The 13,445-nt window shown below is 40.6% G+C and overlaps 1 protein-coding gene across 1 annotated transcript; it reads right to left on the bottom strand.

Annotated features, from left to right (window-relative positions):
- Positions 1-16: 16 nt before the first annotated feature.
- On the bottom strand, positions 17-11,986 carry gpt (glutamic--pyruvic transaminase). The gene is made up of 12 exons (XM_005809846.3): positions 11,870-11,986; positions 11,488-11,692; positions 6,430-6,519; positions 6,175-6,283; positions 5,895-6,028; positions 4,390-4,633; positions 4,133-4,212; positions 3,776-3,912; positions 2,822-2,996; positions 994-1,149; positions 800-912; positions 17-571 (listed from the first exon to the last, which is right to left on the bottom strand). Exons 2-12 carry the CDS (start codon positions 11,632-11,634, stop codon positions 481-483), a joined length of 1,476 nt encoding a protein of 491 aa, XP_005809903.1. The 5' UTR covers positions 11,635-11,692; positions 11,870-11,986; the 3' UTR covers positions 17-480.
- Between the last annotated feature and the right edge of the window lie 1,459 nt (positions 11,987-13,445).

Below are 13,445 nucleotides of genomic sequence, written 5' to 3'. Positions count from 1 at the left end.
TGGAAGTGCATACAGCTCAGGAAAGAATCACATTTTAAAAATCACGGTTTTAAACATCATCACAAATGGCTGCATCTTGAAACTAGCTTAAAAACACTCAGACTGTACCCTGATCTTGATTATGGAGCTTCATGTTAATCCTGTATTCACCTAACATATTAAATTAAGACATAATCATTAAGCATCAAAACATTTTCCAGGGGAGGGTGGGGGGGGATGCTTCTGTAACTATGGCTCAAAGATCAAACATAATCCAGATAGTTCTGGCTGTGTGGTGCTAAAAAGTGCTTCATGTACAGATGTTTAAAACATCTTCATATGGTGTTCATAGAAAAGTCTCTGTTTAACAAAACATCAAAGGTTTTTGAGGTTCTGGCCGGGTACTGTAGAGCTGCTGCCTCATTCACTCAAAGGCACTTGAGATACTGGCACTTGATGCGTTGGTTCATGAACAGCAGCGGAAAAGGTGAGGGGGGAACGTTAGGAAAACTCGTTGGTAAATCGCAAGTGGAAGTCACGGATCTTCTGCAGCACCACCTTCAGCTTCTCGGTAGGAGGTAAGATGGTCATCCTGGATGGAGGAGAGAACAAAAACCTATAAATAGTGCAGATGTTGAAGGAATGTGTTTGTGATGCGCAGCAGAGTTTTTCGTGATTTTTGTAATTATGCTCTAATTTATGTTGAGCTATGATGTACAAAACCATGAAATACACTGAAGTTTGTGGTTGTAACAAGACAAAATGGGAAAAACGTTCAAGCTGTCTGAATACTTCTGTAATATTAACATGAAGTGCAAACCTGAAGTGGAAGGTTCCATCTTTCTGACCGAAGCCACTTCCTGGCACCAAGCAGATTCCCTCCTCCTCCAGCAGCTTCATACAGTAAAACATGTCCGGGACTTTGCCTTCCGCCTGCAGGTAAGCACACACATGCATGACTGCTAACATGTTGGCGTTGGGTCACCAGTCAACCAGGGGAATGTAAGAGCAGACCTTGGCCTTGTCGATGGCTTTCTGTGGGAGAGTGATGCGGGGGAAGGTGTACATGGCACCCTGCACCGGATTGCAGGTGATCCCTGGTACTTCGTTGAAGATCTCCTCCGTCAGCCTGGCCTTCTCTGCCAGCGTGGCCAGCACTGCTGTCCGCTCCTGGAAGGGAAGCAACCGGGAAGAATGAGTAGGAGTTAACCGATGACCTGAAACTGAATCCATCTTTTCCCACAATAACTATTCTGCGCTGGCATCTCGCTGGCTGTAATAGATCCTGTAAAATGTGAGGCTGAAACTCGGTGGATCAGAGTCGTTTGTTCTGAAGGTTTCACAGATGCTCGGTTGGATAAAGTCAGGAGATCTTTGAGTTTTTCCATCAAAACGGTGCTGTTCCAGTTTGCTTTGTGCCATCAATGTATGTTAATCCACTGAGCCACTCTAACATGAAAATAAAACCTATTTTAAATTGCTCCACTTGATCCCTGAAAATAAAAACAATCCTTCCCATTTCAGACTCATGCACTGTTTTGCAAATTGACAATTTCTGGCAAGACTTAAAAAGAGAAGTTTGCAGATGCCCTCTTTCAAAACTGAACAGGCTAGAGATGTTTCATAAGGAAGAACGGGCCAATGGTTTAGTCTCTGTGTGCAGGCAGAATGGATCAGAGGCTGAATAGAAATGCTCACCACAATTTTCAGATTTTTATTTTTTCCAAATGTTTAAAACCAGATTCAACCTCATAATATTATTTGTGTTGGTCTATCACTAAAATCACCAGAAATACAGTGGGTAGCATAATTGTACCTTAAGAAAATGTACTGAAAATATTTAAACATTTCTGCCACTGTGAAAAACGCAAGTTAGTCTTCGGTGTTATTCAACAAGGAACAAAAACAGAAAGTGTTTTTTTTTTCTTTTTAAGAGAAATTACTGACTGACTGTCTGGCCACGATACTTTAATCGGGTCACTTGGTGGCATCATTCCCCCACTGAGTGAACGCTGGTGATTGTTGGCCCTTAAGTCATATAACTTTGCTAGGGAGAAATATGTTTTCACTTTACACCAATACTGTAACCGTATGTTACCAATTAATGATTCTGAATACCAAAGAGCAACAAAGTTCCAACATTTCTCTCTGTAAAAGTATGAACAGCTCTTCCACAGTCTTCACAATAAAAACTACACTTGGTTTAACTTTAACTCTTCCTGCAGCAGTCATATGTCTACAGAAAATATGGCACGACTGTCCTCAATGATTTAACAGCTCTCAAGCCCAGCTGAAATGTGCAAAGCATGTTTTCTTCTCCTTTTTTGCTTTATTGTAAGAGGAAGCAGAGAAATGCAGAGGTTTTTAAATGCAGAGTCATAAATATACTGTTTCCCTCTTGGAAAATTGCTGAAATATGCAGGATTTCAATGCTAGCACAAAAAATCCCTCCAGTCTGAGTCACGTTGCCAGTGAACTCAGCAATGGCCACATAATGAATGACTTCCTCTCACTGTGAACAACCCCTCCGCCTGTGTGAGTTCAGCAGGAACAGGTTAGCATCATTACTACACTGTACATTATATAATGTGCTGCACATAATCCACTTTGCAAAGCTCAGGCTGCTGCTTGAAACCAACAGCAAGAAGCAAAACTCCCGCACAACGAAGCCGATTACTGCCTTGTAAAGACTTCAGCTCACTCAATGCAAGCTTTGTGTGCGCAGATTATACCCGTCAGTTCTTGTGCGTATTTACATAAGTGAAATGTGTTTGCTGAAATGTTTGCTGCTGCATCCGGGTGTGCAACGTGTGACTAGGAGACTTTGTTTTTTTTTTTTCACCTTCGTAAACAAAGTGTAGGACGGTTCATCGGGCTGTGGGGGGTTCACCACCAGGTCCAGGAGGGCCTGTCCCGGAACGGGGGGGCACAGACGCACCGACACCAGTTTGGTGAGCTGGGCCTTCACCTCCGGGTCCATGTTGATCACCTCCATGTAGCCGCCACGGAACCCACACCTCATGGAGGCAAACAGAGAGAAGGCAAACACGAGGATGACTACACGACACATCTGCGTGGAGGAATCACTCCACCACCTGTAGACCAGCAGGAATACGTCTAACAACAAGAACAACAGAGGATGCACCAAGCACAGCAATACTGGAGATAGTACTCTACAGCAGGGACAAGGAAAACTAAAATATAAAAAGATTTTGTTTGGAAATGTCTCTCTATCACACAGACACTATACACCAGACAGGTCTGAAAAGAAAATGCAAATTTAACAAAAAAGATAACCCAATTTTAGGTTTAACGTCCAAAATATAAGCCAACCTTTATTTCAATTACACAGATCAATAGGTCGTTGAGGCAATGTGAATAGGAACTATTCAAATGTAAAGTACAAAATATTTTTGCTAATTTTGTTTTTGGCATTTAGCAAATAAAAACAACCTAAAACAAGAAACGTTCAGTCTGAGAAAATTTTTGCCTGTTATCTTTTTTCTAAGTGTGTAAAAATCTCTGGTTTCAGCAGCAGCTAACTGCTGATAACCAAATACATTTAGGCATTTAATAAAACATTAGATTGCACTTTATTACAAAACGGTACAGCTAGAATGTTAAACACTTTGGAGTGTTTAATATTCAAGATTCATTTCATATACAGAAATGAATTTAAAACCTTGAAAACACCAAGCATTTTCAAGGATTTCAAGCATCTGAACGAACCCTGACTATAAAGACAGAAAAGCTAGAGAATTCCTACGTATAATAATTCATAAATGTTGTCGCTTACTCTCCCATGTAGCACTTAGAGGTGGAGTGGAAGGAGGCCATCTCCACGGTGCTGGAATACTCCGGTCCCATCTCAAACAGAACCTTTTTGAAGGAGTGAAACTTGCAGCCCTCAGCGTACACGTTATCCTGGTAGACCTGACAGAGGAAAATGGTTTCAGAACAAACTCTGTTTACACAGGAATTAAATGAACTGGAAATAAATTAATACAGATGCGTGAATGGGGCCCAGATATAGGCAGAAAATAAATGTCTTTCCTCTAAATCGATGCTGAGCTCCTTGATTTTCCACCTAACAGTTGAGATCATTTAAAACTTTGTTTGTGCTTTTAGATGAATTAAACTTTTTTTCTTTTACCTCATCGGCCATGAGGAAGAGATGTTCCTCTTTAGCGAATTGGATCACATCCTCAATACACTGTCTGCTCTGCACTTGACCTAAAATTAAAAAAAAAACCCAGAACATTACGTTTAGAGTAAAGACAGTAGAAGAGTGAATTAAGATGTTTGGAATATTTCTATTGCCAGATAGATGTATTTTTTTTCTTCACAAAATAAGTATATGCAAAACAAAGTTTTCTGCCAGTAAATGTGCAGGGTTCTGTGTATATGTACCTGTGGGGTTCCCGGGGTTGATGATGCAGAGCACGCGGGGCTTGCAGTGCTGCTTGGCTTCATTTAGCGCTCTCTTGAGCTCTGCCACGTTCAGACTCCAACAGTTGTCCTCGTCCAGATAGTAGTTGATCTGCACAGCGGCCAGGTCCGCCAGGGCGGCCGAGTACAGAGGGTACTGAGGGATTGAGATCATCACCCCGGTGCGGTCTCGACCCTCGCCGCACACCAGCAGCTTCAGAATGGTCTGAGATTTTGGAGAAGTGTTTTACCGACTTGATTTTGGATGCCATTACAAGCAGATCATTTATGAAGGAACCTGGAGTCGGTGTAGACACTGAGAAGCTCATGTCGATCTACGGCTGTTCAAACCCGAAACAATTTTCCAAAGATTTCACAAATACAATAAAGCCTTTATACATTTCAAATTGTGTTTGAGATTTTTGCCAGTGGTGCCCCAGCTATTCATGCTACCCTGGATGGTGAGCCCTATGGCCCACACCAAAAACTTTCACTATTCAGAATGTAGAGAGGAGTTGCAGCACCAGAAAATACCAGAATATCTGCAGATTTCAACAAGTCAAATGTGAGGCTTTTCAAGACTTTCTGATGCCACTTTGGATGAAATTGAAGCCACCCCCCAAAAAACTATAAATATAAAGAAATGTTTGGGGAATCCTGCTGTATTACAATAATAGCAGCATATATTATAAAATTTCTGCAGTCTGTTTGTAGTTTTTGGTAGTCACTATGTGCTTTTAACACTGAATGGCTCTCTACAGCTGCCATAGCTGCAAGCTTAAAAGTTAGGGTTTTTTTGCACAGAATCCACCGAGCCTCGTACGGGTCGGCTACAGAAGTGACTGGAAATAAATTTGCACTTATCTATGATAGTCACCAAAAGGTTAGCTAGTTAGCAAGGGCCTATTAGCAGCTAGTCATCGGCAGCATCAACCGCATTGAGTCACAGAACACAATGAGGCACGAGACTCAAACTTATGCCTGACAGAAATGTTCTGTGAGAGGAAAAACGATGTAGAATATACAAGATTTAAATAGTGATTAACATAATTAAGATAATTGTAAACATGAATTTAAGACCTTTTAAGGACATGTGGACACCCTGCATACCATCCTAGGGGTGTTTGAGTCAGTGAAATAATTTAAAACCTGACACCGCTGCCTGAACACTCTGCGCCAGATATGCCAGTGTTTATTTCTGCATGGGCTGGTTGTTATCTCTTTGTGCTAGATTATATCTTAAAGTTACTCAGCTGTGTGAAATGGTTACATAAAAGTGAGGGTGATAAAGGTCTGTGTGTGGATTAAAGTCGAAGATGTGCAAAGTACAGCTCTGTAAATATATAATTAACAGGCGTTCAATGTATGCCAGTTCTGTGAAATCCGTGTCGCTTTCGCAGGATTAGAGGAACAATACGTCTATTAAGTCAGCTCCGCAGCATGCCACCAGTCTGTGAAGGAGGAGGTGTCAAAGGCGTGACAGATACCACAATAGCATCGCTGGCCCCGGTGGAGAGGTAGATGTTGTCGGGATTGGAGGGGATGCCGCCGTCTCTCCTCTCGATGTAACGTGCCACATCCTGCCGAATGCACTCGATTCCCTGGCTGGCGCTGTAGGCCCCTGCAGGACAGCAGAGTGAACTTTGAAAGTTCTGCACAGATAAGCTGACACTGTTTAACACACAGAGACTGACTGTGACGGTACAGAGCAGCTCGAAGACGTGACCGACTGGACGGAGCACAGGGGTGGGCGGGGAGTTGTCTGACCTATACTGTGACCCCCGCAGGCGTCGAGAATACGCCGAGCTCTCTTCTTGGCGTCCTCTGGAAACTTGTTGTCTTCCAAAAGCTCCGGGTAAGAACAAAGAACCAACACCTGAGAGAGAGATGAGGATATGTGGTTTAGCTCCGGGCTTTGCAACAAATGTTGTTTTTTTTGTCCGTCAATGAGCGCTCCACATTATCAGCCAAAGTGCAAACACAGCAAACAATTAGAGGATGAATCCAGCCAGTGAGTCTAACCTGTCTGAAAAATGTGATTGGTCTCTGACCCATAGCTTGGGCATCGCCTATGTTCGCCTTGATGACTTCTGTGAAAGGTTTCTTCACACCCTGCAGCAACAAAACCAGAAAGTGTAAAAGTCAAATTAATGAGGCGGACCTTTGTGGATGCAAAATTCAAATCTGTAGAAACTTGTACTGTATTCATACTTGTACTTGTTATGACTGAGTGGCTTGGAAAAGTTTTGACACCATTAGAACTTTTTCTTCCTTTTGCCACATTACATTGAGAAACCTTATTGCATTTTATTGAAGCTTCATGTGACATGCTAACACAAAGCTAGCAAGCTGTGTTTGTCTAACCTTCCGACAGGACTTCAGCCCTAAACGAGCCACGGTTACGACAGCATGGACTAGATCAAAGCATGTTCATGCAGTAAAATGGCCCAGTTAAAATCCATATCTTAATCTAACTGGGAATTTACGCCAGGATTTAAAAAACAGACTTCACAGGTGCTCTTCGTCCAATCTGGACTCAGGGAGTTGTTCAAAGAAGAATGGGGGACTTTTTTAGTATCATGTGAAAAGCTGGTGGAGACAAAGTCCAAAAGTTTTGCAACTGCAATTTAATGTAACCTGATACATTAAATTGCAGTTGGTGGTCCTACAAAAGACTGAATCAGGAGAGCTCATGACAAAAGCCCACCACACTTTTTATTTGTAAAATTTATGTTTTTTCTATCGTAATTATGCACAAATAAAATGCTAGTGGTGCACAAAATAAAATAAAAATAAAAACAAAATAAAAGGCACAGCTTATTTTCAACCTGCATCGACCCGTCGCTCCCCCATTAGAACGCCCCCTCTTATACTTTACAGTCTGGTTTGATGTGTGTTAAATGACTGCTGAGTCTTACAAAAACACAATCCACCCACAGTTGGTGGGTTGCATGTTCACCAAGACATGCTGGCTTAATCTAATCACAAGACAGGCTTCTGTCTTTTCTTCGCTTCCTCTGGCCATCTTCTATTCATCAGCACACCGGCTCTCTTCGTCTCTTTGACTTAAACGACACGCCCAAACTCAGGGTCTGTTTGCTGGTTCCGGCACGCTGCAGCTGCTGCCGTTTCTCAGATGACGTCAACCAAATCAAACCGACAGCACACTTTATGGTAACCGGACCAAAAAGGTCAGAGTGTCAATCAGAAACGTTCGAAGTCAATCAGGCGGTCAGAAGAACTTTGATCATCATGGATGTTTACACAAGTCCAGCTCCAGCCGGGTGTAGAGTACAGGACTTGAAATACATGCAATGTTGTCAGTTCATGTCCAGGTCATGCAAAGTTTAGAAAAAAGAAAAGAAAAGAAAAAGTGTTTGGCTCTTTTTGAAAGGATTCTGTGATCACAGAGAATCTTCCTCACCAAATAATGTTTTCTTTTATCTTTTTAAAAAAAAAAAAAAAAAAAAAACTATGGCAAGGCTAGCTTCACACCAAATCAGATCTAAGTAGCTGGGTGCACCTCGTTTGCTTTTTAGTCTCTATCAACAAAGTGTCTGGTTGTTCTCCGAGCCGGTTACTTCCTGCGCTCTCCTGCTCAGTCAGCACCAGGCACTGACTACACAGGCCTGACCAGCACAGCCAGACCAAGTGGCCCAGAGGACAGAGTAGAGCTCACGAACAGAAACCTTTTTCTTCCTTGCAGAAGTATTCACAACCCCCTTCCTTTTTTTCACATTTTGTCCTTTTACAACCACAAACCGCTGCGTACTTTATTTGGATTTCTTCAGAATTGGTTGAAGTGTAAAGCCTAACGTGTTTTTAACCAAATATATATATATATAAAGTGTTCCATGCATATGAATAAAAATAAAATTCTTATAAAATTTCTACTGTTTATTTATCTTTCCAAAACAGCTGGAGCTCTGTCAGATTGAATGAAGAGCATTTGTTCACATCAGTTTTCAAGCTTTGCTTTCTTCGTAGGATTTCAGTCTAAACTTTTACACTTTGGTCTGAGCCATTCCACTTTTATTATCATTGTCCTGCAGAGAGGTAAACCTCAACCTTGATCAGGTTTCCTCCCAGAACCTCCTGTAAAAAAAAAACATCCACACACCATGATGTTGCCATCAAAATGCAAAATTTATTTGCATTTTGCAAATAGTCCAAAACTTTGCAACATTTGTGGCAACGTGGTGTAACGCTCCAAGAGCTCCGAATACTTTTCCAAGGCATGACGTAAAACTAGTTCTCAAAGAGAAACTAGACTTGCGTATGCAAACTGGAAAATACGCATTGCTAATTTTCTCATGTGATTCTCCAAGGACAATGCAATCATTAAGATGGTAATGAAATGAAGCGGAATTAGGCATCAGGTCACTCAAAGAAATGAAAACAGAGACGTGTGGAGTCGTACGGATACCAGAAAAGTTTACGTTTCCCATGCTCCTGCTTGGATGACACCCAGCTATTGTGGCAGAAAACACCAGACTTGCCAGAAGCTGAGATCCAAGCCTGAATCAGCTCATCAGTGTCATGCCAGATGTCTGCGTAAGGATTTATAAGGGTCATCAGCACAAATGCATTCAATCTGCTGAGCCACCGGTAAAAGTGTTCCAGTAGCAGATCTGACAGGAAGCAAATCCGACTGCTGCAATACAAACCCTCCGACCCCTCTGGAAAACAAAAAACAAACAAAAAAAAACGCTTTAGATTTAGATTTTAAGATATCTGACACAACCCACTTTGCTTCTGAGGTAATTATTTTGTCAGCTGTGCGGGACATGATTCGTCCCAGTTATGAGCATAGAAAAACAAGTGGACAGCCGAGAAGCGCAACACTTTCATCAGAGCTGCTTGTTTTGAACCTCCAGAGCCCAGAGGGCCCCAGCAGGCTCTTTCTTCTGAGTGGGTCAGCCCAAAGACACAAAAGAGGACAGAGAATGCTCATCTTATGTAACAAAGCTCTACAATATACACGTCCTCGGAATCCTGCAGGCAACTCAGACAAAAGGAGAGCTAAATGCACTCAAGGCCAGTCAGAGCTGTCCACTACAGCTGATCATGTGTCTCAAGAAAGAGGAGAGAGAGAAGGCGTGTAAAAAACACAATCACTTTTAACCTGCTTATCTTTCCTCCAGTAGATCAATAACGTCCCTGTTGGAATGTAATATAAACAAAACACAACAGGGGAAAAAAACGACCTGCTGTCCCAGTCCTGTCGCTAATCGCAGAGGAAATCGGCAAAAACTAAACTGTCTAAAAAACGAATGATAGGTTTTCACATTTTAATCAGATATGGAACAGAACATGGACATTATGGTTTGTTATGTTTGTCCACGATCTTCAGAAGTTGTTTTTTATTTAAAGCTACAAGCCAAACGTCTGTAAATTCAATCTAACTCAACTGAGAGGTACTTTGCCACAACAAGCCGTCATCATGTTTTTTTTTCTATTTGTTATGCTTTTTGGTTGTAAATAAGGATGGGAGGTCCACACAAAACAAGTTTTCACACCAACGTGACTCTGGTGACATCGCTTAAAAGGCATAAGACAGCCAACTATATATGTTTGTATGTTTCATTGTTTTTTAGTTGCAGTTTTACTTTAAATTCCTCTTTCAGATGTGTTTACTTGTCTTCTGTGGAACTGCAGTAAAATGAGGCAAGTGCTAAATAAAATCAAGCAAAAATAACAGGCTGATATGTTTCATGCAGATTATACGTGTCATTATTTTTTCCACCAAAAAAAAACAAAACAAACGTGCAAACAGACATATAATGACGTCAGTCCTATCCGTTAACACCACCATGGGCACACCAGCATACTATGGAGGGTAGGAAGTGCCACGATTTTGTACATAAATGAAACAGAACACTACAAAGAAATATGTTACTACTTAGTGAAAAGGGATTTTAAAAAAATACACATTCATAAGTAAAATATGACATGTCATTATTTAAATGTGAAAAAACAGATGAACTATGCCACTATTAAAATAGTTATTTCATGGTCAAATGCTCCGGTACATTATGAAATTGATTTCATCTGTCAGCTTTATAGTGCTGCTCCAGTCAAGATGATTGGTCTATAGTAATAGTTACTGTTAGAGAAACAATTATATACATAGTTTTTTACATTTGGAAAACTACACTTTGAATATCAAACTTTATTTCAAGTTGAACAATTATGTGGGGATATTATTTATTTATTTATTTTTTATGTCTTGTAAAAATAATTCTAGAATTGTACAATTATATTACTATATATGTATAATTGTAAAATTATATAACAATTTCTCGGATAGGTGGCACTTTTTGCCTTCCGTACTTACAGCCCACACAACCACCATCATTCCAGTCAAACCCAGAAGGAAGAAATAAGGGGAAAAAAAGCATTGCTTGGTCCAAAGGAGAGAGATCATTCATAAAAACTGAAGTAAGGTGATTTTCCAAGTGCATGTAGGACCATTACTCTGGATAAAAACATGTTATGGCTTTCTCTAATTTCACAAGTTGCAAATATACACAGAAAAAAAACAGTTAAATAATTAAATAAACAGATGTGTAAGGGTTAAAAGTTGTTAAGAAGATCATTATTGTCACTGCTTAGTTTCCGTATTGACAGCATAATCTCTAATGCTATAATAATCAATTAGTAAGTAAAAAAAACAGACCTGCAATACATCAGAATGTACATCGAGTCACTCAGAAGTCTCTCCACTGCTGCAGCGTTTTCCATTACTTTTTTTTTTTTTTTTCGTCTGCGCAACCGAAGAAAAGCTTTTTATATATATAATTATTTTTGGTAAAACACTGCACTGAAAGTGCATATTTTATCACTGTGAGTGAGTGAGTGAGTGAGTGAGTGAGTGAGTGGTTGGTTGATGGAAACCATGCTGGATAATATCTTCACATGTGAAGGTGGAATTCCCAACAGGTGTGTAAGAGGCAGTCAGTTGTAGAAAAGCCTGAGCATTATAAAAACACTCAAACGCTGCATTATGTAAATGAAACCCACTTTTATAGTGGGTTTCCTTTGTTTCTGTCGGACACTTCGGCTCTGTTGTCAGTTTACCTCTCGGAGCTCCTTCTCTATCTGCACCGCCCGCTGGACGATGGGGCCGCGGACCGCGTACTCCACCCGCTTCACGTTGGGGTTCATGTTCTCCACGGTCAGCACCTTCCCCCGACACGACACCCCGTTCACTGCCTGCTGGGACATCCTGGCTGCTTTGTGCTCAGCCCGCTTTCTGCCAGTGCCTCAAACTGGAAGGCTTTTTCTAAAATTGTTTTTTTTTTTTTTTTTTTTTTTTTTAGAAGTAGAAGAAGAAGAAGAAGAAGAAGAAGAACAAATGAAAGTTATCAACAATTTAACAGAAGTCGGTCGCAGCAGAAGAGGAGATAAAATTATCGGTCGCTGCAGAGGAAGAGATAAAAAGAAAATTATCTTTTGTTACCAGCTGCTCTGCGGGGAAAACAAAGTTCAAGTCAGCTCGGACTCTTGGAGAGACTTCGGAGCCTCCCGGTGCTCATATTCCCAACCGGACCGCCACGCCTCCGTCCGCGGGTTGGCTGGACTTTCCTCCCTTCAGTTTCTGAACGGAGCCTGCCAATGGTGCGTCCAAAGGGCTTTAGGAAAATCTAACTTTACAGACGTAACGTTGACAAAGTCAAGGAAAAAGAAGCAAGTTATATATCCACGCCCGCGGACAAACACCGATGCTTACAACATAAGTTGTTTTTAAGTCACCCGAACAAGGACGAAGGCTTTCCGTTTCAACGTCTCCATGCCGTCCCAGCGCATTGAACGCGGCATGAGATCTGCTACAGAAAAACATCATTTTCACATGCAGGGTGAACGCTTTGCTGCGTTGTTCGGTAACCTAGAACATTTGGTGTCGTGAATACAGGGGTGACATTTAAGGACAGCCTGTGTATTTTAATGAAAGGTGGAGCAGCTTATTCCGAACAATGATTTGAATGCATCGTCCATTTGCTTCATTTGAATACATTTGCATGGCAGTTGCTTTTTTTATATATATATAATAAAAGAAATATACATTATTTAACAGATAAAAATAAAATCTATACTTTTTAAATAAAAAAACAGCTGATTTTAAGTTCCATCAGCCAGCAGCCTTAATGTGCTACAGATGGCTCTCTAGAGTTACATTATCTACACTGAGTCACATGAGGTGATTTGGTCATCTGGTTAGGATGCCTCCACAATAAGGCCACGCTTTCCGTTCTTTTTAACAGAATGGATTCTAATAGAAATGAATTGAAAGAAAGAAGTCAATAAATGACACTCTGACCAGCTTTTCCGGCGAGATAACAGAATCAGACGGGGTCGATATGTTACAAAATGGATTTATAATGTACTCATTATTTATATTTAAGCATCCATCCATTTTCTTACACCCTTGTCCCTAGTGCTGGTGCCTATCTCCAGCGGGCGAGAGGCCATTTTTAATCAAATTTGATGAAATGTAATTAGTGTGACTATTACATTTTATTCCTTATTAGATAAAAAAAACTGAAGATGATACTTTTCAGTAAGGGATTTGCTTGGACCATGACCAACGTTCTCCCTGTGTTCTATAATAAGCAGAGTTGTTAATTAAAACTCATTGCAATGGTATGGCAGCATCTCATACATAAAGTTACATGCAGTCTATAGCAGGGTTGGAGTTTAGCCAGTTGTTTATAAAGCAATAATTTTATCCAACCCTTATTTTACATAATCTTGCTGTATTTGCACCAAAGCTACTTTCACATGTATGATTTGAACAATGTATTTGTCTGTTTAAATTTTGTAAAGTGCAAGTGTTCAATGTAAGACACTGCATTTAAAAAAATGTTACTTATTAAACTATATATGTGTAACCCAAGTAAATATAACACCAGTTCCTGTAGATACAATATTCCAGAAAAACCCAGCAATGTTTGACCTCTCTGTAGTTCAGGATGAAACTTCTGTTCTTCATTAACATCCCTGGCAGAAACAAGTCAGTACTGGATCTTCCTCTCTGT

The sequence above is a fragment of the Xiphophorus maculatus genome, chromosome 21 (assembly GCF_002775205.1).
Source record: "Xiphophorus maculatus strain JP 163 A chromosome 21, X_maculatus-5.0-male, whole genome shotgun sequence".
Classification (NCBI taxonomy): domain Eukaryota; kingdom Metazoa; phylum Chordata; class Actinopteri; order Cyprinodontiformes; family Poeciliidae; genus Xiphophorus; species Xiphophorus maculatus.
Note: the sequence above shows the minus strand (reverse complement) of the source record. Positions and strands in the feature narration are given on the sequence as shown.